The 25222-nt window shown below is 35.3% G+C and overlaps 1 protein-coding gene across 2 annotated transcripts in view; it reads left to right on the top strand.

Moving 5' to 3' along the window:
- Nfkb1 (nuclear factor kappa B subunit 1) overlaps positions 1–25222 on the top strand; it is a 116808-nt gene that overhangs the window by 5200 nt on the left and 86386 nt on the right. The window contains exons 2-4 of one of the 2 annotated variants that reach the window (XM_005325744.4): positions 16083–16128; positions 20584–20659; positions 24330–24367. In XM_005325744.4, coding sequence (XP_005325801.2) covers positions 16090–16128; positions 20584–20659; positions 24330–24367 — 153 coding nt within the window. In that variant the 5' untranslated portion in view covers positions 16083–16089. Of the gene's footprint in view, positions 1–16082; positions 16129–20583; positions 20660–24326; positions 24368–25222 lie in introns of both variants that reach the window. The other variant, XM_005325745.4, reaches the window with a different exon arrangement.

Below are 25222 nucleotides of genomic sequence, written 5' to 3'. Positions count from 1 at the left end.
ATATGTGTATATTAAATCTTTTTTGTTGCCAACAAACAAATTAAATGTCTACATATATAACCAGTACATTGTTAACCTGTCATTACTGAAAAGTACTCTGAACTTGAATAGCTGCATTGTTTGTTACTTAGAGTAATAAAATAATCCAAGCACTTGCTTCTACTTCCCCATGGGATGGCTATCAGAGAATGATAAATTTTTCTATGTTCCATTACATGATCAATTCAGCTTCTGGGCATAAACAAAGCAAACAAATCTATAACTCTGTCATAATCTTTACAGTGCTATTCAAAAGTATATGGACAATTCATACATTTCATGGTAGACTTAATAAAGCCATTGAACTTTTTTTTTTGATGGGAATATTTTGATAAATGAGGTTCACTGAAGTTTCTAGGATAGATTTACTTTTTGCTAACTTGAACTAAAGAAAGAACAAGACCTGCATAAATTAAGTACATTTCTAGAGAAAATATTGGAACATTAAAAATATTTTTATTGTTTTGATGCATTTTATTTGTTAAAATAGCAGCCATTTCAAAAAGTATTATTTTTATTATGTGTCATGTGGTTTGAACTAGACAAACCATATTTCAATGTCAGAGCATACTCATCCCTCATTTTCCCCAAATATTGATTCTAACATATATCAAGCATGCAAAGAAGAAAAATTAAAGTGATGGCAGACTTCCTAATCAGTCTATATATTTTCTGGTTCTCTTCCCAAGCCTGCAAATAATTTAAATAGTGAAAATAAATTACTTAATTATCTTAGAAAACATGCCCTCCAAGATGAGAATTTTAGGAATGAAAAAATGACTAATTTTGGATGTCTTAACATAAATTCCTAACACGTTTTATAGCTATTTGAAGAACTGCTTTGTCTACTAATTCTTAAGGATAGGTTTATTTTGTAGGGTTAATCCTACAAAATTGGTGTTTGGCCATTAAGACTTGATTTATAAGATCCATTGTCTTTTTCTTTTAAATGAGTTATGTATTCTGTTTCTTTTAGAAAGTCTGCTATAATAACTAAATAGGAGTAGTTAGTCCAAGTTGTTTGGAGAGGTAGTCTAATCCCTTGTATGGTATTGAGGGTAAAGGAGAAGAATTCTTTACAATTTACAGTTGTAGTGTAATGCTGTGCATGTAAGACAAGTACTTTTATGACTTAGAAAATTAAAATCAAGATGATGTATAAGGTTGGAAGAATTGGAAGAAATTTGAAGTAGAAAGGAAGAAACATGAAGAAGGTTAAGAATAAAAGTAACTCAAATTTAATTTTGCTTTATTAGATATTCAGGAAGACACTTTAAGGGATTATATAAAACTGTCGATTTACATAAAGTCAAAACTGAAAACTGAATTAAAATCTAGGAATTGGAAAAGATTTTTTTTTAACTGCGCACAAATTGCTAATTTCAAACCAACCAGAAAGCCTGGGAGGAGACAGATTAAAATGAAACAAAAATATAGCAGTTTTGTACCCTATTCATTTAATTCATGCATTTCTGAGGCTGCGAATACACATTAAGATATATAAGTAATATGTCTGCTTAGGGGTGTGTGTGTGTATTATTAAACCAAGAGACTTGATGGATTTGGTCAAAACAAAGGATAATAAAAGAATAGATAAAGGATTAAGAGGAGAGCATATACAAAATTAAGTCTTGAATGTGAAGAGAAAATAATCTAGAAAATGAATCAGAAGGCGGGCGTGGTGGTGCACACCTGTAATCCCAGTGACTTGAGAAGCTGAGGCAGGAGAATTGCAGATTCAAAACCAGCTTCAGCAGTTTAGCAAGGCCCTAAGCAATTTCTGGACACCCTTTCTCAAAAAATAAGAAGGGTCAGGATGTGGCTTGATGTTAAAGAGCCCTTAGGCTCAAATTCCGGCACCAAAATAAATAAATCAGAATTTCAGAGAAAAGGATCATTTACATATTGCATGGTTAAAGGAGGAGGTTAGAGTGAAAAGAACAGAGAGGTTGCCCATCAATATTACCATTTTGCAGGCATTCCATGGCATAATATCCTATTTTAGATAAATTGAAAACCATGGACACTCTCCCTGTACTCCAAGAGCATGTTAGAAGTCTCTTATGACTGAGTAAACATCAGTTCACCTGGGAAATTAATTTCAAAAACATGGTATCTGGCATCAGTTAAATGTATTTCCTTGCTCTCGTGCCATATTATAGCATTCATTTGACATGTCTTTATGGTTTCTCTCCATGAGTTTACCCAATTTCCCATTTAAGACATTTAACTAAATTTAACAAGCACCCAGAACCTTTTAAATATTTCCTGATTATTTTAGAACATTACATTATCAGTCATTTACCCTGCAATTATGGTTCTTTTTTATGATGGGTGGGGAAAGTATTCTGTTTCTTTTAGAAAGTCTACTGTAATAACTAAATAGGAGTAGTTAGTCCAAGTTGTTTGGAGAGGTAGTCTAATCCCTTGTTGAGACAGAGAGGTGAGGGTTTTTTTTAAATATCTGTTAAACTGGAGAAGTCCAGCCATTCCAGGCAAGTCTAGAAAAGGATCTGATGGTAAGGCACTTAGGTATGTTCATGAGGATGTCCTCATCAACATGCAATATTAAATTTATCGCCAGCATTGTTACCCCCAGCACATTAGGGAATGCAGTTGGTAGCCCACTGTGGGCCCTGCAGTGGGTTTCCCAAGCTAGCAGTCTCAGAGCCCTTCTTTATACACTCCTTCAGTCTGTCAAGTTCTATCAAGTCATCCTTCTCAACTCCAGCATCCCTCTCTTCCTATTTCTGCCATGTCTTCTGATGCATCATCTCCTGCTTCCTGGTGCATCTTTCTTTCCTGTGTAAGGGTGAGCTTTCTAGAGTATAAATCTGACCAGGTCATTGTCTTTAATTTCTGAAGTGCATCTCAGTTGTCCTTACAAGTGGATTCCTGCATACCTCACCTCCCACCCCTACTCCTCACCTATCCCCAAGTCCTCTCTAACAGCTGTCATGTCCTTATCCTCCTTCTATTTGTTCACTTTGGATGCTTTTGCTTAAGCCCTCCCTGAATGAGAACTTCTCTCCCCAGCCCTCCTGCTGATCGCAACCTTCAGATCTGGTCAAGCATCACCACCTCTGCGGTCCTCCTTCACTCTCCCTGACCTCCGCATCAGGAATTCTGTCCCAGTCTGTTATTTGTTCCAAAAAACGAAACATCTTCAGGGCAGGGTTTATCTTATTTACTTATTCAGTAACTGAATAAAATATTGGGACACGATGCCACTAATTAAGCTCTGTGGCTCTGTGCAAGTGGTTAACCTCTCTGTGAAAAAAAAAAAAATGAGAGGGTTAGATTAAATGGGCATCTACCTCTAAAATAATGTGTTTCTTTGATGTAATTGCATTAGTTGGAAGACTTCAATTTTTCTTGCTGTAATTGAGATAGATTGACTTAAGAAAAATTCATGAGTAGTTGCAAAGTCCATTCTTCATTATCAATATAAAGATATGATCAATGGTCTATTTTGTGGATAATAATTATAATCTTTGGTCCCAATCTAGTTTTTTCCCCGACATCCAGATATTTTATTATTAACGATTCTCTTATTTATATTTCTCTAAAGAAAGTCATGGCAAACTTAAGACTGAAATTGAATATAAAATTAAATATTAAACTCCAGATCAATGCTAGGTCTCATTAATTATAACTTTATTTGGAGGAGGAAAAAGGGAAAGTGATAGAGTCTGAGCTGACTCCTCATCTGTCATAGAAGGAATGTCTACAATTGATAAGTCAAGAGAAAAGATATAAAATTATTGGATATGTGAATAGATCCATCAGATAAACCAAACACAGAAAATTATGAGTGTTAAAAAGCTAGGATCTCTGAAAAGCAAGATTGGCAGTATGAAGAGGTGTAGAGTAAGGGAACCTTTGATTATTTATGTGTTCCCATCCTTATGTAGTAGAAATTTTTTACTATTTTCTCCTTTATTTTCTCCAGCTTTATCACAGTACAGTTGAAAAATAAAAATTACATATATTTATTGTACAAGAGGAAGTTTTATGCATGTGTGTGTGTGTGTGTGTGTGTGTATAAAATGATTAAATCAAGAAATTAACATAAGTAGGATTTTAGTTTTTCAACAGTAATTCATTTGAGTGTATGTCAAGGTATTTTTATGTGCCAGGCACAGTTCTGAGAACGGGGAACACAGTGTTGAGCAGGACAGAAATCTAGACCATCAGGGAGCTTAGGTCATGTAATGCTTCTTGGTTTTAAATTTTTCTTTTGTAGTAGTCCTTTTTTTGAAGTTGAGGAATCACCTAACTGAAAAGTGCACAGATCGCAATGGTGCACCTTTAATGGTTTGTCTCACTCTGAGACGCTTAACCTAGGTGGTGGTCAAGAAGTAGAACATCACCACGCCTCAAAAGCCCCCTACTGCCCCTTCTTAGTCAGGACCGCACCCTCCGCTCATCTGAGAGGTTCCATTAATGACTCTTGGATTACGTGTACATTACTTCCATGACTCATAAGACTATCAAGAGTTCACTGAATGGATTAATAACTCTGAACTGCCAATAATGAGGTTCACACAAATAAGAATTCTGCTATGGATAAAGACCCTACGGTCAGTTCAGATATTCCTCATCAAACAGAATGTTGTTGTTTTGTTTCTGTTTTTGTTTTTTGCATAAGACATTAGTTAAAAAAAAAGTATATAGAACAAATCACATTTCACATTAATTTATCATTTATGGATTTAAGACTAAAATTATCTTCATTGCTAAGTTTTCAGGGTCACTGACAAAGAGACTTGGAAGAAATAAGGATGCACATCTGACTCTCAGATATAAGACAGTGTAGTTCATCTCTTCCTAAAGGGTTTATTTATATCAGTCCATGGTCGGTGTGGAAAGGACCTCATAACTGGATCTAAGGACTGAGAGCTCCCTGCATAAGGCCTGATTTTGATGCATGCAAATCATTACATTTTTATATGTGTAACTGGAAGGTCTTTGCTGTACTCAGTACTCAGGGTAGGAGCACGTGGCTGTGATTGTTCCCTCAAGGCAGCCTTTTCTCCCTCCAGGCCCATGGTAGCCATAGACATAGAACCAAACATTGCTGGTTCACATGATGAATCATTTTCTTTTAAAACAAAGGACAAGGGGTTGGGGAATATGGCTCTGTGGCAGAGCATGGTCTAGCTTGTGTAAGGCTCTGGGTTCCACCTCTAGCACTGCTAAAACACAAAGGATATATTTTTATAGGTTTTTGAGGGTTAATAAGATGAAAATCCAAAATAAATCATATTCAGAGTCAAGAGAACAGGATTTGTTTCTTTATAGTTGAACAAATGAATACTAGTCTCTTAACTCATAATCCATGAAGTCTGCTTCTACCTTAATCTGATAATGTAAATACTTAAAAATGGTACTCAAGGCAAAGGCCAGATATCAAAATTAAATTGCTGTACTGTTTTTAAAGGGAAGGAGAAAACCTGTAACATTAGAAATGCAGAAGCGAAAGGTCAGAACAAAGTCCAGTATATCAAACCTTTTTTTAGTGACACCTGAATGAAAGGCTTCAAATCATAAGTAGATGCATTGAATGGGTTTTTTAGAGGAAATGGAAAGCAGGATTGTATCAAAAGTTACTTAAGTGATAACACAGGTTTTTACCCAATTTATTATAATCCATAGAGCTTCTATAGCTGTACAATTTATTCTCAGCAGGTTGTCCTACCCTAACATTAATAAAAATGAATTTCACTTAGAATGGAATCTGCCATTTGATATAAATGACACTGTAATTAAAATGTGTCCAAAACATCTTTTTGATCCTATGAATGTTAGCTGTGATCAAGAACACAACCATAGGCAAAGATTTGTTTCTTATGGAACACTTGGAATGCATTCTAATCACTTCACTCAGAAAATCCCTGTCCCCCTTGGTTATAGTGAACATGATAGGGCAAGAATTTAAATTTTTTTTTCCAGACAGGGCAAATGAGGTTATTATTTATTATGTTTAATTGATTCTAAGAGGCACATTTTCCCCTTTGACTTCATTACATATATATTTGAGGATTTTATTGGTATCTTACTGTTACTAGTTTCTGATTTGATTTCATTATGTCTAGGTAATATACTGTATTAGTCAGCTGTCAGTGTAGTGAAATACTTGAGGTAAATTTCTCATAAGAAGCAAAGGTTTATTTTAATTCATGATTTTGGAGGCTCCAATTCCCAATCAGGTGGGCCTATTATTTGGAGCCTCTAACGAGGCAGTACTCAGGGTAGGAGCATGTGGCTGTGAAAGCCACTTACCCATCAACCAAGCAGCAAAAGGGAAGAAGTGCATTAAGGACTTTCCAATAGGCCCTACCTCCCAAAAGTTTCACCACCTCCCAATGCTGCCACCCTTGGGGACAAAGCCTTTAACATTTGAACCTTTGGAAGGCCCTTAGCCAAACCATAGTCCATACTCTGTATGCTTTACCTGAAATTTATGGAGACTTGTTTTGTAGCCCAGTGTGTGGTCTGTCTTTGGGAATGTTCCATGTGCTCTCAAAGAGTGTGTGTATTCTGCAAAGGTTGTGGTATTCTGTACATGGACTTAGGTTCATTTGATTCATGGTATTGTTCCTAAATCTTATAGTGTTCTTACTAATATGGTTTAAAAATGTATCCCCTTCCAAATTCACATGTTGAAACTTAATGACCAATGTGATAGTATTGAGAGGTAGAGCCTTTAAGGGGTGTTAAGATCATGAGGGTTCCTCATGACGGGGGAGTGCATTCCCTCTAGCTCCTCCACTCTCTATTATGTGAAGCACAGTGTTCTTCCCTTTGGAGGATGCATCTCTCAGCAGACACCTAATGCTGGTCCTGTGTTCCCATGTAGCTGGAATCCCAGTCATATGTCACTGTGCCTGGTCCTAGGTTGCCCTTTCTTATCTCTTTGACACTTTGGAGATTTTTTTTTTCTTTAGCATTAGTTTTCAACAGTTTGGCTATAATATGCTTAAGTATAGTTTTATTTATCTTTCTCCAACATGAGAATCTTTGAGATTCTTAGATAATAGGCCAATTTTTTAAAAATCAGCTTTGGAAAATTCTCAGTCATTATTTGTACAAATATTTGCCCTATCTTTTTCCCCTCCTCCTGGGATTCTAAATTACAAATATGTAAACTACTTGATATTTTGCCCTAGACCACTCAAGCAAGTCTTCATTTCTTTCTGCGTGCTCTCCATGTTTCAAGTTGGAGAGTTTTTATTGATGTAGTTTATTAATTCTTTCTTCTATGTTATCAAAGTTCTTGAAAAAATCCATTTGTTGAAATTTCATTTCAGTTCTAGAATTTCCATTTAGTTCTTTTTAAAAAAAGTTTGCTTATTACTGCTAAGATTCTGTATCTGTTCATTCATTATATCCATCTTTGCCTTTACACTTGTTGAATATATTGTTGTTAACTATTTTGAAATCATTCATTGCTAATCTCACTATTTGTTTTGCATTTTTTCTTCTGGGTCATATGTTTCTGTTTCTTTGCAGGCTTTATAATTTTTAATTGTGCCTTTACATATTACACTGTGGAAAGCTTGTGTTTTTGTCTTCCATTATGCAGTGTTGAATTTGTAGTAATAGGCAGTAAGTTTACTGGTTAATCAACTGGTTTTATAAGATGGATTTAGAATAGCTGTAATTTTAGGGTGTGTTCCTAACTCTCATTGCATGGTTTTTGAGCTGTCACAACTGAATGCTTAGAATGTTCAGCATTGTCTCTCCACCCTGGGATGTGGCAATTTCATTGTCTCTCAGCACCATGTAACTTCTTGAATTCAACTCTTATATCCTGAATATTTGCTTTTTAGTTGGCTTTTCAGGGTCTTGTCTTGCACTAGCATAGCTTAATATTTGGCTAACGACTGGAGGTGACCTCTATGCAGATTTCTGAGGCTCTTATTCCTGTTGTAAACCTTTTCTGTGACATTGCTGCTCTCTGTTTGGGCTCTACTCCATGTAGAAAGTGACCATGGTTCAAAAAGTAAGGATGGACTTGGAGCTGATAGCCTATGATATATAGCACTATGATATCTGTTGTTCAGTGTCTTAACCTATTGCATAAAGTATTTTGTGTAGTTTTGCAGTTGAACATGATTAAGGAACAAGTTCAGATAACTGTTAATCTGTCAGGATCAAAACCAGGAGTCAATATTTTCACAAATTTGATATTTCAATGCTTCTTACAGTTAATACTATATTAATCAAAAATACTTATGTCTGCTGGTTGGGAAGTACAGAAGAGCAAAACTCCCATTTATATTAGGCACTTATACTCCCTTGAGAAGATTTTAAATATATAGGAAAAATTAAGTTGCAGTAGAACATGTGCTGTAAAGTGTAGAATCACCACGACTGTAAGTGTTCTAGACGTAATGTGGATTACAGGGCTATAAATTATAAGGAAAAGTACAAGGTTTTATGGTTAAGGTTGGGTTTAAGTAGAGCCTTGAAGAGTGGGTAATACTTAGATAGGAAAGATGGCATTTCAGGATGTAGGGCACACTAAACAAACACAAGAGATGGAAATGAGCAAGACGTTTTTGAATAAACAGTCTGCCTGAAGTAATAGTTTTGGTTGGAACACGGTAATAAGTGATGTTATAATATGCTTATACTATAATATCATTTAACATAATATGATGATTGTGTGATATGAGTGGTTGTGGTCCTTGGACTTAATCTTTTAAGTAATATAGCAAAAATATGAAAGATGTGTAAGAAAGACTATGGTGAGGAAGAACAGTAGGGAAGCTGTTATTGTGATTCAGGGTGAGGCAATAAAGGTCTCACCTAAGGTGTGCTAGTGGAAATGGACAGGAAAGAAAGGTCAAGACACAACTTGAAGAAAAAGAATCAGCAGAAATTGCTTATTGACTGGATGCTTGAGAATGACATATTGGCAGAAATTGGGGAGTCAAGAATAGGGTTTACTGCATCAGAAATGATAAATTGGGAGCTGGCAGTGTGGCTCAGTGGGAGAGTGCTTGCCTAGCATGTGCGAGGCCCTGGGTTTGATCCTCAGCACCACATAAAAATAAATAAATAAAGGTATTGTGCCCATCTACAACTAAAAAATTAATATATTAAGAAAAAAGAAATGATAAATTGGCTTTAGAGATTAGAAAGCGGAGGAAATTTAAAACATCATCACTTATTTTATAATGTCATCATTACTTAATGTTAAAAGTTGACTGAATAATATTTGCATTTTGAAAATTTTAACAGTTCTAATTTTGTTCTCACAGCAAAGTATTTTTGACGAACTGTACTTGTTTCTTCTGTTCAGTTGGGAATTGAATAAGACAATAAGAATAAAAGCCAGTCAGTGCAGGAGTGTAATTACTGAATTGTATTACCAAGATAACTAACTCATGCCCCACATACTCTCCGTTTCCCGTAACACTTACTAGGTTGCACTTTTTTTTTTTTAACCTGTTCATCTTCCTACTTACTAAACTGTTACATTAGTTAACTTCTACTGCATAAGAAATCACCACAAAGCAAATTGAAACACCAGCATTCATTATTTCTTCCAAGTCCGTGGGCTGTATAATCATCTGTCTGGACTTGCCTGGCTGATCTCTGAAGTTTTCGCCTGCTCAGCCTGTGCTGCTTAGTCGAGGGGAGCCTCAGCCAGCCTTGCCCCTTTCTGCTCCATATGGTCTCTCATCCTCCAGTGGGCTAGCCCAGGCTGGTTCACACAGCAGCAGTGTTCCAAGAGAGAAAGAATGTGATCGCTTTTTGAAACCAGTGTGCAGTACCCACACTTTTCCTTCATTCTCTTGGTCAGAGCTAGTTACAGGACTGCCAAGATTCAAAGCATGGAGACATAGATATTTTTCCTTCTGTTGGGTGAGGGTAAAGACAAAAATGTGACCATTATTTCATTCTACCACAACTATAAGTTCTGTGAGTACAGGAACTGTGTTTTTCTTATTGTGTAGCATCATGTCTTTGGAAGTGGACACAGTAGGCATAACTGTTTTTTAATGAATGAGTAAACTAATGAAGGAAGGAAAACATCCAGGTAACATTTCAAATAAACCTGTCACACAGTGCACAGCATGTGCCACAACAACCACCGGTTTTCCCCTCTTGGCTGCCAATACTGGCACAGCTCAAATTTAGCTTTAAATTTGTATATATTTTTGTAATATGGTCAGTGAGTATGTTTTTCCTACAGACATGTTTCAGAGAGAATCTCTTTATTCTCCTTTGAAATTTACCAATGAATGGAGATATATAGATATCATCCCCCCTTACATATCTCTCTCTCTTTCTCTCTCTCTCTATACATATATGTATATATTTTCATATGTGCATATAGGTTTAAAATATCACTTGAACTCATATTATTTGGTGTTTTTATTTTCACATTTGATTTCTTGTAAATAACTCATTTGAATTTCATACATTGTCAGAGTCTTATTCTGCTTTTCAGGCTATGCTACTTGAACCAAATAATGTGTTGACTAAGGCTTTGCTGTTTTGTGGGTGCATAGCCAATGAGCACAACCAGGAAATCAGAGAGTGAAAGAAGGTTTGCAGCAAATAAGGAGAGCATGGGGTGACTCCCAAAGTGGTATCTCCCCCAAAAAGGAGGCAAGGGAATCTAATTGGGGAGACTTGTCTGTATGTCAAAGAGCACACATTTCTATGAAAGTGCATTTTGAGATCATCTTCTTCATATGTTCAAAAATGGTGCATTGGGAGCTTCTGGGGCAAATATAGCATTATAGTGAGATTGTAAAGAGCAAGTTCATTCCAGGACATCTAGAAGAGGGGTTGATTGTTTGGGGGCTGGTTTAAACCGGTTCCTTACATTCTTCTCTGGAGAGCTTTCCCTGAAAAAAAAAAAAAAAAAACAACTTGAATGTTGGCTATTATCATGGGAGACAGCAGCCACTTCTCCACAAGCACAGGTGACTGGTCCTGTGAGTTTCTATTTGTAAGTTTCCAGCTATAGCAGCTACCATTGCAAGTAGACCAGCTCCAAGTAGAACACTTGGGAGACCTGGAGCAAAGGTCTGTATTAAAATAATGAAGTCAAGAAGAAAATCACATCTACCTCCAATAAACGTGGTAGTAGACAGATTAGCCAGCATTACTCTGTCGGCCTGAGCAAATGATTTAGTCTCCCTAATTTTCAGTTTTTTCAGCCGGGGCAATCAGTATTCCTCAGGATTAATGTGAGAATTAAGTGAAACATGTGAAGCACTGTCCACAGTTCCTTTCTCATGGGAGGTAGTAGTAAAGTTTAGTTCATACTCTGTGTGAACAGAAGTACTGTCCTGGTACCATAGCATTCATCAGGGTTTCTTCTCAGCATTACTAACAGTTGGAGCTGGGAAATCATTTAATGTGAGGGGTTGTCCTGTGCATTATAGGTTTAGTGGTGTCTCTAGCCTCTCTACACTAAAATCCTCTAGGACCGCCCCCAACAGCACAAAATAACTCCTGGTTGCCAGATGTCCCCTGGGGGCATAATGCAAACATTTTATTCAGCAGTGACACATAATCACTTTAGAGAAATAATATGGCCGTGTACCTGTAAATGTAGATGGAAAAGAAATAAAATACTTGATTCTTCTCAGAATACTTAAAAACTTTTGCTGTCTGTATTGCTCTTTTAATAATTTATGAACAGATTATTATGCTCTTCTACTAAAATGGCTAACATTTGCTAGGAAATCATTCACTGTGCTAATAGGCTTTGCATGAATTAACCAGCTGAATATTTTCTGTGTGTCTGCCATCCCTGTTAGGTTGACATTCCATCCTCAACAGGGACCTTATCTTTACCAGTGCTGAGCATGATGTATTCGTAGTCACTAGGTAGATATTCCACATTTTAGTTGGTCACATTATACCCAAATGAAACAATACCAGTATAAAAATGCAGAGAGCAGTAGAACAAAATGAAAACTGTGTCTATACATATCTCAGTATGGTAGCATACAAATAATTATTCTTTTAAAAAATTTTTGGAAATCATCTCTTCTGAAAAAAACAAGTCTACTGTCAACTTATCTTTCATCATTTCTAGCACCATATAGTATCAGCAAGATGTAAATGAACAGACATTTTAAAGTTAAATTTTTTTTCTATTGTATTTCTTATGAGAGAATTCCAGGAGTACTTAGAAATTTTGGGCTCATTCATACTTCATGTTTTATTCACTGTATGTCATCATTAAGATGTCAAAGTTAAACTGATAAACGGAATTCTTTAAATTTGAAAAAAAAAGATGTCAAAGTTAAACTTTAAATTCAGGACAGGTTTATTAATTTTATTGTTTTCTTTTTCCCATTAAGGATATATTTCCAATTATATAATTGAGTTAGAAAATTAAAATATAGCAATATATAATTAAATGAGTGTTTTCGTGTCATTTTATATATCTGAATTATTGTTTTTAACAGTTGCATAATATTTAACTTATTCATTAACAGTTAGGCAACTGTTAAACAATTTGTTACCAAAGGACATTTAGATTGTTTTAGTTTATTTGCTGCAGTGACTATCCTTATACTTACTTTTTTTTTTTTGCGTACTTGCTCAGATAATTCCTGAAATTGAAATTACAGAAAGAAAAGTTACAGTTACTTGAATGTTTTACATTATATGCAGTGCGCATGTGCATTACCTTATATCATGCTTTTTCTAACAAATTCCTATGTAAAAAAGAGGCTTCAGCAGATTTCTTTTTCTTTATATATTTATTACCTTACAGAAATGGTGAAAAGTCAGCTTTATTTCTTATGAGTTTCATCCTTATTGCTATGCAAGATGACATACTAAAATTGCACATAAATGATGTGTGTTGTGGCTGAATATACTCTTGAATACAGAGATACTTCATCTAATTCCCACTGTATCTTCTGGATGGCACCTAAAATTCTGTTTTTCAAACTGAAAATTGTGAGCCATAGTGAGTCATGAAATCATTTTAATGAGTTTGAAAAAATTGAAGTTAATGCACTCAGTCTAGTTTTCTTCAGAGAGAAGCCCCTGAGGTGTTGGGGTGTAGAAAGTAAACCACTGGGCATTTCATTGAACTCATCACATATTCAGAACTAGGCTAGTTGTAACCTTTTGCTTTTCCTATAGAAAAATAACAGTTCACTGGATGTTTTCTTTGTTGCTAGCTAGTTACATTTTCTGTTTCTCTTTTCATGTATGAAAATCTTCCTTAAAAACCTCACTGTTGTTGGGGGGAGAGATGCAGAGATTAGACCCATCTTCTCCCCAGACGACTCAGTATCTGCTTTTTTGTTTCAGGGTCCTTCCTCAAAAGCACAGAACTGAGCAAAAGGAAAGCGAGGGGAAGGTCTGGGGACCTGGGGGACTGAAGGGGCTTTCCCTGGTTTTTTCAAATCCTTCAGTTCTAAAAGCTTAGTTGGTATTTCAACATTTTAGAAGTAAAACCTGCTTTTACAATTAATGCAAATATTTCTTTATGATTCATTCTTTCCAAATGATTCTTGGTTTCTTTTGACATTTTATTTTAAAATTTGAGTTAGCATTGACATCACCCTAGGAGTAGCTCTTACCTCTCAGTTCTCAGTGAATTCAGCTATCTTTGAAAGTGGTACAAGTTCAGCTTTTAATATTCACCCAGGTGTCTCTCAAGTTGCTGTAGGGTTTTTAAAACTATTTTTCATAGGTATGCACTAGTGCATAAATCTTGAAGTGGGATGTTATTGGAGGGAAGACTATTTAATTTGGTGGTTTGTTCACATACCTATAATTTGGAGCTCTTCATTAAGGCTTTCTCTACAATATGTGATCACGATACTTAATCTGTGTCAGTTCTGCTAAAGGAAGTTGAGTTGACTTTTTAAAGTTACAGTGAAGGCTACTTTATGTTAAATCCACACTTAAAGTTATATGAAATCATCAACAGTTTTAGTATATACATAAATCAGTACCATATAGGTAACTGAATGGGTTCTGTTGGTTCAATACGTCAACCATCTCACCTCTACTTTGGAAGACTCTGGGTCAAGATTATTTGGAAAGAATCAGGACACCACCCCAGATTAATGGAAAGTCTAAAATGAAAATAATATTTTTAAAATTTTTGTGAAAGTTTGAGCTCCTGGGTGGTCTAAGTTTAAGGGTTTTCAAAAAGATTGTTGTAACTGATATTAACGTGCAATTTCAATATAACATTTTTTACTGGTATTCTCCATGTAACTGAAATTTATGATTCTTTAATATAGAAATATGATTATAAAAAATATGTATACAGAGTTTTAATGTAGATATCCACTTAAAAATGCATACAAAAATTCAAGTTTACCAAAGAATGACTTAGAGCATGTATTCTTTGGATAGCCATTTATTAGCTAGCACATATTCCAAGCTCAACAAAGTTCTACCTTTTTCAAAATTCCATTCCATCCAAATCTCTCATTTTTACAAATGAGATAACAGGCCACAGTGAGTGAGCTAATCAAGGTCACCCACCCAGGCATGAAAGAACTCTTGAATTTTGAATTACTTAATTTCTCTTTACTATATCAAGTCAATTTTCTCTTTTAAACTGTTTACCTTAATAGATATGTATTTAATTGCACCTGTTGGAATATTTGCACTCACTATTTCTTGTAGAAAGCAAATATTTCCCTGCCAATCTGCCTGGACTTCCTGTTCTATAGACTGGGAGCTGTTCTTTTCCCTTTTGTTAGAGTTGGACTCTGCCTTGCATCCCTGAGAATTCTCAGGAAGCTGTCTCTCTCCATCAGTCATTCAGTGTCGTTCAGGGACCCAGATTTGGTACCTCCTACTTATCAGCCATCTGCTAGGCTGTTCCTCGTTACCTGCATGGTAGAAGCTTCATCTGGGTTTTATCCATTAGGAAAGAGAAGCAAAATATGGAGGGAGTTTCTCAAGGACCTTAAGCCCACAGTAGTTATGACTTTCCATCGGTGAGCATTTTGTCAAATGGCCATCTCTAACCCGGGAAGTATGTGGCAATTCTAGCTGAACTGTCACAGTCCCTTCTCCACCCCTTCTGCTGTGGAACACGAGAGAGCACTTGTTGGTAGACAACATTCTCAGCTGCAATCCCAGGTGTCCTTTCATGCTTTATAGGCTTTGTGGAAAAAATTGATAAATTTGTCTCAGAAATTAATATTTGCTTTTGAAAACACTTTTTCCATGTCACGTAGCTTAAACTTGATCTAAGTAAATTTCAACTAAATAACCTATATTTAAAATAATGAAAGGATATCTCTGAATTAAGTAAATCCCTAATGATACATGATTTTAGGTACTATCTTTATGTGATCATTTTCATGTTATCAGGATTCGCAGCGTCAAACAAGATTGCTAGGGCCTGCAGTGTATTAATAATACCTGGCTGGAGTTAAGTAAGTTGAGATCCATAGCCTTGATAAGAAGGGCTCTTATTTTTGTGTTTTTAATTATACTTTTGATATTACAGAGTTTCTATTCCACTTTGACAGTGGCAGGAAAATGGCTTCAATGGAATGCAGTAGAAGACAGAGCCTGGCAGACTGTAGCCGTCCTCCCCGGTGCTATGCAAAACTCTGATCAGGCCCTTTGAACTTCTCAACTGGAGTGACTTGCAGAAAATTTGGAGGCAGTTTTAGAACATCACAGAGTTCATGAGGGCCGAAAAATAATATACATAAAAGCCCAAACTGTAAATTCTTGAAGTTTAGAGGGTGATACAAAGAAATGGCCTCAAGTATGCATAGTTTTTTATAGAGAGGATGTAGACCCGTTGTACCAAACTCAGGACACTGTGTGAGCTCAGCAAGAGGTTCTGTATCATAGTAAGTGGCAATTCCTTAATTATGCAATCTCCCTGCTGTTAGATTTAGATATCAAAGGGGAACTATATCGTGTCCTCCTTCTAAAGGTCTTTAAAAGGATTGTATTTAATCTTCATAGAATTTACAGTTTACCATAATCATGCATTCCATGTTGATGGAATTTTTAAGGTTCACCCCAATGTTACAGTTTTGTTTTGTTTTATTATACAGCTCCAGAATGGCAGGAAACAATCCATACGGGGGAATGCCTGAACAAGTAAGTGTTACCATCTTACTGCTAATTTTATTTATTTTTTAATTTCATTTAAATGGATTCACTTTTCAAGATGGATACAGGCAAACATAGTAATTCAATACCAATACAACTCTAAAATTAGTAAATATTTCTTTTAAATTTTTTCTTCAGTTTCCCTGTCCTTCCAGGTAAGGTTAGAGAAGACATGTCATACAAAATGAGTCACTGAAACTACTAAGCCTTATTGTATAAATATTGTTGATGTTGTAGTTAAAACAATAGCCCTTAGTTTCCTAGGGCTACCGGAACTAATGATCACAAATCTGCGACTTGAAACAACAGAAAAGAGTCTCACAGTTTGTGAGGCTAGAGGTTGAAATCGAGGTGTTGGCAGGGTTGGTTCCTTCTGGATACTCTGATGGGACTGGTTCTGTGACTCTGAGGTAGCCTCTCTGATGCTCTCACTCCATGGCATTCCTTGGCTCCTGGATGCATTCCAGCAATCTCTGCCTCTATTGTCACATGCCCCTTCCCCTACTGTGTGTCTGCATCCGAATATCTCTCTCTCTCTCTCTCTCTCTCTCTCTCTCTCTCTTTTTCTTAAAGAATATGATGAATTTTATTTAGTGCAAAGACAGTTGAAATTCAAATCAAAATAGTATCTATTCTGAACTCCCACCTTAAACAAATGTTAGTAGAAATTAAGCAGTAACAATGATTCTCTTTTCTTAAAAAGGTATCTATCAGACATTGGATTTAGAGCCCACCCTTATCTAATCTGACTTCATCTTATCTTGTTTATCTGAAAGAATGTTATTTCCAAATAAAGGCACATCCATAAATTCCAGCAAATAGAAATTAAACATTTTTACATTTAATTTAACATAGTTCAGTTCATTATAGCCCATTAAAATATATATTTAAAAATTTTATTTATATATATATATATATAAACTCTTCTACTGAGGAGCCAGAGTTGTGTAGTTGAAAAGAACCTTTTGGACTTAAAATTTGAAGATCATTATGTAAGTGTTGACTGCTACTAATCAGCTCTTCTAAGTGAAAAATCACTTATGAAACATCCCCATCCTCACTTTTCATTTGAAAAGTAGAAAGCTACACATTCACTGTGGTTTTAAATATTACATATTTAAGTAACATGTTTTGGGAGCACAAAACTGTTCTTTCTTTTTAATTAGCAGCATGAAGGAATACCAGTGTTCTTTTTTGGTTTTCCCTAACTTTTTACTTTGAAAGATTCCAACAAATCTTTGCTGGTTACTAACACTTTGCTTCTTTCTCTCTCTTCTATTTATTATGCTCCTGAAGCATTTTTATGTACCAGAACTTTGATGTAGTAGAGATACAAAAATAAGTAAAATATCTGGGCATAGTGGTACATGCCTGTAGTCCCAGTGACTCAGGAAACTGAGGCAGGAGGATCACAAGCTTGTGGCCAGTCCAGCAACTTAGCCAGACCCTGTCTCAAAATAAAATAAAAAGGTCTGAGATGCAGCTCAGTAATAAGCACCTCTGGGTGAAAATGGCCAATACCAAAACAAACAGAAAACCAAATAAGTGGTACATAGAGTCTAGTCTCAGAAAGCTGCCATTCTAATAAGAGGGATGGAGACATTGTTTCCCTAGGGTAATAAATGCTATAGTAATAGTGATCTGCACAGAGCTGAACTGAAGTGTTGAGAGGGATTACTGGGTGCCACTTTGGGGATGAACAGTTAGGGAGGACTTTCCAAAGAGATCTATAAAAGCTGAGATTTAAAAGATGTAATTTTCTAGGATAGACCAGGAGAGAGAACCGCAGGTACCAGGACATGCTGGTCCAATATTCATTATCATGTCTCATTTAAATTGTAATGGCAATCATCTAAAACAATGGATTTCCCAAAATTACTCATGCACAGAATTAGCCAGAAAACAGAACCAAAAGTGAGAAGTTTTAAGGAATCTGGTGTTGCTCTCTTAAAGTAGACTTAGAGCAGTCATTAATCTTTTTAAAAAAAAATGTTTATTTTTTAGTTGTCGTTGGACACAATACCTTTATATTATTTATGGATCAAACCCAAGGCCTTATACATGCTCTACTGCTGAGCCACACCTCCATCACCCCTCAACCCCCTCACCCCCACAGTCATTAATCTTGATGTAATATTCTGATTGATTTAGGAAGAATGAGTAGCTTTCCACATTAGGATGCTCTTTTCCAATTTTGTTGCAAAAATGGCAATATCAGGTAAATCTAGGAACATTTTCTTTGATTGCAGAATGAAAGACATTTGGCTACTCATATTATCAAAACCCTTTGTTTTACCTTTCACTTTTAATACGTGATTTCTAACAATTAAAGGCAAACTCTAACCAGCATGAGGGTTGTTTCTGCTTGGTTTTTAAACCAGGCTTTCCTGTCTCTATACACAGGAAATCTTATCAATCAGAGATGGTCCTTTATGCCACACAAGAGTAAAACCTGCTGAAAACATTCATTTTGAAAGTTTCTTATGTAGGCAATTTTGTGCTCGTTAGCAACAAGGGTGGAGCATATTCTTGCAGTTCCATTTTTGAGGGGAGAGGACCTTGAAGATTTTTTTGTTGGCATTTTTGTTTTGTTTTGTTTCTGTTCGCTGTTGTTGTTTTCTTGTCTTGAGCTTCACGGTCTGTCTTTCCTAAGGTTTACATGTCCTTGATGAGATATCCTCTGTGTTTCATTTGTGTGTGCTGCAGATTGCTCTCCACCCTAATCTGATACTAGAAGCTGCAGCACAACACAGTGTTATCTTTTCTTGCTTTTGCTATCAGTTTAGCCATTTTAGCCACCTCCAGGCCCATAGGAAAGGAAATTTTTTCTTCTAGGTCAGCCTTTCTGCTCTGATACTGGTAAGGTGGGGCCCCTTTTTGTAGAATGTGTTTTCTTATTCCTGTATTTCCTTTTCAGCAAACAGTAAATAGCATCAATGAGATTTACTCTGAAGCATTGAAGTAGAGCACACTTTTTGTTCCTCAATTGAAAATTTGCAACTCTAACAACTAAAGTGTTATTTATTTAAATACTGCTTCTCTTACTCTTGATTTGACTAGGTTCTTAAGTACCCAAGAGCCTTCAGTAATTTACGAATAAGAAGAGGGTACTCTCTATTAAAGAAAATTATTGATATCCAGCATACTTGCTACCTATCATAAAAACTGAAGTACGGTTGGTTCCGATGTTATCCACAAACACTTCAAACAGATGTGAACTAAATGGAAAATAAATTTCTTTGTTTTTGGTACCAGGGATTAAACCCAGGGACACTTAACCACTGTGAGCTTCATACCTCATACCTTATATTTTATTTTGAAACAGGGACTCACTAAGTTACTTAGAACCCCTCTAAGTTACTGAGGCTGGCTTTGAACTCATGTCCTCCTGCCTCAGCTTCATGAGCTATTGGGATTATAGGTATTACAGGCATGACCCACTGTGCCAGGCTGGAATAATAATTATTACCTTAGAAAATTATCTGCTTCTTGGACTGAAAAATTCTCTTTTTTAGTAATCTGATATTGTTCCAGAGCTGCTGTCAATAATTCTTTCAGGTCTTGAAATTGAGTGGCTAGATTAGATATATTTGCCATCATAAAAGAAATATTTATTTTAGGATTATATTCTTTTTTAAAAAATTTTTTTGTAGTTGTAAATGGACAGAATGCCTTTATTTGTTTATTTTTTTAATGTGGTGCTGAGAATCGAATCCAGTGCCTCACACATGCTAAGCAAGTGCTCTGCCACTGAGCCACAGCCCCAACCCAGGATTATATTCTTATATTTCTAAGAAAGTACTAGCTCCAAATCATCCAAATAAGTAGTAACTTATCAAGATAGAATTTAATTTCCTCTAAATATACTGTGTGCCTACTGTTTTAATTTTGTGTTGCTGCTATAAGTACTGACCACCCACTTGTGGCTTAGAACAAACACACATTTATCTTTTATAGTCTAGATGTCAGAATTCTAAAGTCAAAGCAGCTTGGAAGGCTGAGGCATGAAAATTGCAAGGCCAAGGCCAACTTCATCAACTTAGTGAGCCTCTGAGCATCTTAGCAAGACCCTGTCTCAAAACATGGTCTGAGGATGTCGCTCACTAGTTAAATGCCGCTGGATTGAAATATTTATTAAGCACCCACTCTGTGATGAGCATATACTTGACTCTGAAGATGTACTAGTAAGCAAGCCAGAACCTTGCCTTAGGGATTTCTAGCTAGCTTATCCTTTCTCATTCTCTTCATTTTGCAAATTCCACACACATGAGAGTTTAATTAGTCTTATAAGGTTTTCTTTTAAATCTTGATTTTAAATATTTTCAGGCTTTGGGTTTTTTTCTTGAGTTTTCATTTTTGTAATTTTTAGGTATATCAACATTACTTTCTTAATATAATGTTGGAAAAGTAATGATTACATAATTTGTAATTTTTTCTTTACAGATATTTCACTTGAATCCTTTGCCTCATACTATATTTAATCCAGAATTATTTCCCCCGGAGATGCCACTGCCTACAGGTAAGAAAGCTATCACCTTTGCCTTATTGTTTTACTTTCACTTAAAAAAAAAAAATTCAAGCTTTGCTAATAGTCTTAGAAATTTGGGATATGAATAGAAAGGAAATAGTGGTTTATGTTTTAAAAACCCATCTTTCAATACATTTTTCTCAACATATAATTGCACAAAATTGTTTCACCTCACTTATCTATTATATTAGCAACCACAGTTGCTCTGTCTGCTAGGACAATTCAGAGGATTTTCTTTTCTCAATATAAGGATTTCCCTTTTCTCCCAATTTTACTATCTCAGTTCTTTTTTAATTCCTGTGTTTTGTCCCACACTCATGCAAAGTGGTCTGTACTCCTCAGCTCTGTTCTAAAAACATATATATATATATATATATATATATATATATATATATATATATATATATATATATGACAATCTGTTGTATGCCTGCCAGCCAAAGGAAACATCATAAAGATCAACTCAGTAAAAAAAAAAACCAAAAAAAAAAACATATTTTAAAAAATCTTTTTTAGCTTTGCATTCTGTCCAATTGGACAAAATTTACAATAATAATCTTCTCTCAGAACATGACTATGTTCGTTATCTGAATTCAAAAATTGTTTAATCTCATATGTAATAAAACATTCAATCTCATCTGGCCTCTTTTTTACTGATTTGTGCATAAGCATGGTTTGAGGGCTCTATTTTGTTTCACCCCTCACATCTGTGGGACTGAACAGATGTTCTGAATCAGTGTGGGTGAATTACAGAGATTGTGTACCAGAAAGTTTGGTAATCACTGGCGTGGACAGCAAGTGTTTTGTTTACTGTGGATTTGCTTGTCTCATGGGGAGACATGACCCTGTTTTTATCATTGTCACTTAAAATTACTGTGGTGACTCTGGTACTCGCCATTAATGCTTTAGAGAAGAATGTTTCTCTGCATTTGTATCTTTAATATTTCTGGAGTTTATGGGAGGGAACAGTCAATCTGCCACACTTGCCCTTCGATAGCAGAAGTTATATTGGTAGAGGCCCTTCTGTCTTTACCCCACAACATACTTTTCAGGCTATAGTATCTGTGGTCTTGTGAAGTGCTGTCCAATTTGAGTTCTAGGTCAGCTTCCTGTGAACAAATAAACGGCTTAGTAGCATCTGTGTTTCCTGTCCACTTTTTTATTCTGGGGTTCAAAGTATTTTTCTTAGTATTAATGTTTTATTGAAAATGTAAGAACTTGATTCTTCCCTCAGGAAGTATACACATTTCTATTTAATACCTTGTAAACACCAAAGAGCTATCTTGAGGAAGATCTTTCTTTTTTAAGTGTTTTTTTTTTCTTTAGGTTTATAGACATAGAAGTAAGATTATCAAAATACCATCTCAGTGAATATTCTGTGTCAGAGCTTCATGTTGTAGAAATTATTTTGCTGAAAATATTGGAAAATCTCTCAAAATTATCTCTGAAATCTTATTTTCTGATTGATATTACCATCATCTTTTCTGGATGTTTCCTCCTCTTTATTCCAGTCACATAGTTCTGTTTTTATAGTCCAAGATACATGAGATGTTTCCTTCAAATTTTAAAGGAGTTAGGGAGCCTCTCTAAACTAATATTAACTTGAATTTTAATATGGATTTTTTTTTTCAGTCTTCTGGATTTCTAGAAATCTAAAACCATTGGTAAATCTGCTCCTTGTTGAAAACTATGGGATATGGGACAACTGTTAGTTTTGTAACACTCTACGATAACTTAAATTTCTATGCACAGTGGGATGCCGCTTTCATGGCACAGAAACATGTCCAAAAGAAAGTTGGCCTTAAAACAAATATGTGCATATCGAATCTAATTTTCTAGTTGATTTAACTTTAAATGTGTTCTCTGAAAGAGAAAAATGGAGCCATTTCACATGGAATTTCACATATTTAAAGAAGATTAAGTCCTTTAGAAAAACTAACACCAAAACTGAAAGTATTTTTAGGAGAGTTAACAAGAAGGGAGAGACTTGAAGTTTAATGTAAATGTGCTTCCAGCTCTATCTATTTCCCATGGCATCTTATCCAAATATTGCTTTCTTAGAGAGCTTTCTTCTTAAGGTGTTCTTTTAACATTTTACAGGAAATATTTCCATATCTGTTACATTGTCCTACAGGCTGTATTTTAGTGGTGTGAAAATATTTTTATTTCTAATCAGTGTTATTTCCTTAGCAAAAATTAAATTTGTGCCATTTTTTTTAAATTTTAAGATTATTTTCTAAAAGTACTTTAAAATGTTAAGGGATGAATTTCATACAAACAAAAAGAAAGTAATCTGATACATACCATATTGGCCAGTGACACCCAATTTTTCCTTTCTTATCTATATTTCACTTCAAATTCAGTCATTTTTCAGCTGACTTATAAATTTCTTGAATACTAACAAAAATAATTATATCCTTTTCTCTACAGTTCTTTAGTTTTATCCTGATTCAACAAAATGCTGAAAAGACAAAAAATTATGTTAATTTTTATTTTATTTTAAATTTCAACCAGATTTATCTCTTTTTTGCAAATTGATTTATCCAAAATAAGTCTTTAAGCTTCTAGCAGTAGAAACAGTGAAGATTCAAATGGACCCAGAAGTATTCTTCTAGAATGTTTTTAATACCAAACATCTTTATTTATATTCAAACAAATATGAAATTCCATACATCATAATTTATTCCAACGGTATGGTATGGGTTATGGTATTTTTGACATAAAAACCAGTTATGGTGCTTAGTGACTTTCTCACTTTGAGCAAATTCATATTTATGCTCTCAGAGGTCCTGATTATCATCTGAATTTCAGGAATTTTCAGGTCAGATAGTTGGGCTATGGATTAAGCCTGTAGCTTTTGTTGTGCTTTTATAGTTATTAATTGGTATGCACCTAACTTCAATGAAATTATTTTCAGTGTTTTCTAAATGCTCGTGGTGTTTATTTAGAAAGAGTTCATATGATAGCACAATATTAAGAAATTCCATATAAACGTCCAGAGCTACAGATTAATAAGAAAAATTCACAATGTGTTATAGACAAAATTAAATTATTAGGGGGAAAGGAAGAACAAATTAGTCAGATAATGAAGGCCAGATTCAGGTAAGGGAAAAGAACAGAAACGTAGTGTAAGGAGAAACAGCTGGCCTGGGATCATCTTTTGCATCTTTCACACGTGTAGATTGCTAGCTCCATCCTTAATTTCACATTGAGCCCATAAGGACTAAAAGTCCAGTGATGTGAAGGAAAAATAACATGTCATAACACCTAGAAATCGATTGCTGCATGTAATTGATGTTCGTGTTTTTTGGAAAATGCTGTGCTGGGAGACAAGATGGTGGAGTTTATTGACTTCCCCTTCCTGCCCATCTGGGCACCCTTAGTTGAGTTGGGCAGTGTGCCATTGCCAGTCAGCATACATTCACTTATTGTGGCTCTCTAGAACTGTAAAACTACTATTTAAAAAAGGGTAATATTGGAAATTTAATAGTTCAAACGAGGAAGAGAAATTATGTCCTTGTGGAATGTTAAGTACAAAAATGATTTGAAACCTCAATTTACAAACATAATTTCAGTTTTTGACTTGCTTTACATTTTATACCACATTTGAGAAGCCTCACAGTTTCTTTTGGTTTCTGTTTGTTGTTTTTGTTTTTAGCAGATGGCCCATACCTTCAAATATTAGAGCAACCTAAACAGGTAAGAAGATGAAAGGGATGGGACTTTTTCTGAAATGTTAGAGCCCTACATCTAATATTAAGCATTACATAATATTAAACAATGGTAAATAAATTTTATGAAGGAAGTAGCTTATCTGGAAGATCAAAGCTGCCAAATTATGTAACACTTTGTTCATCCACTTTACATTGCTCTTAGTCATTCTTTAAACGGTCTTGAACCTCTGTGCATAGTTCTGTGGAACTCCAGTTAATTATAGATCCTTATGTAGTCTGCTATCTCTGGCAGCTTAGTTTATCAGCACTCCTAGGAAAGGCATAGGTTATTTCCAATCGTTTTCGCTGATAAAGAAATACATGCACTACACAGCCTTTGAGTTAAATTTATCAATCATGTCCACTCGTGAATAGTATTTCTTAACCTTTCTCCGTGCTTTCATAGTTTCGACTTTTTCTCTTATCTGTGGAACATGTAACTTAAGGCCTTAAAGTATCAGGCAGAGGTAAAGTATTAGAATGGATTGTTGAATTCCTTTCCTTCTGGTGTTAGCTTTAGACTCAGTCTCTTTGCAGCAAAGAGAGGAACATTTTATCTTATTGGGCTCTTCCTCTGAACATTAGATTTTATAGAGGATAGCTTGAAAATGGAAATGGCCTCAAAACCATGTCTCAGCTGTGTGCATGAATATTTATTGGAAACTGCATGGCTCCAGTGCTGTGAAATAGGAGGAAAGAGAATCTTTTATATTTGCCCATAGGACATTTCAATTATTAGGGGATAAAAGTAACAGCATAGTCTCCCACAGAATGACAGTCACTAAATCTCTGAACGGATGTGCTTATCATATCTGTGTGAAACTAAGCATACATATACCTG

This window comes from Ictidomys tridecemlineatus, chromosome 9 (genome assembly GCF_052094955.1).
Source record: "Ictidomys tridecemlineatus isolate mIctTri1 chromosome 9, mIctTri1.hap1, whole genome shotgun sequence".
Taxonomy (NCBI): Eukaryota; Metazoa; Chordata; class Mammalia; order Rodentia; family Sciuridae; genus Ictidomys; species Ictidomys tridecemlineatus.
The sequence above is the reverse complement of the archived record's forward strand: the minus strand, read 5'-3'. Positions and strand labels throughout refer to the sequence as shown.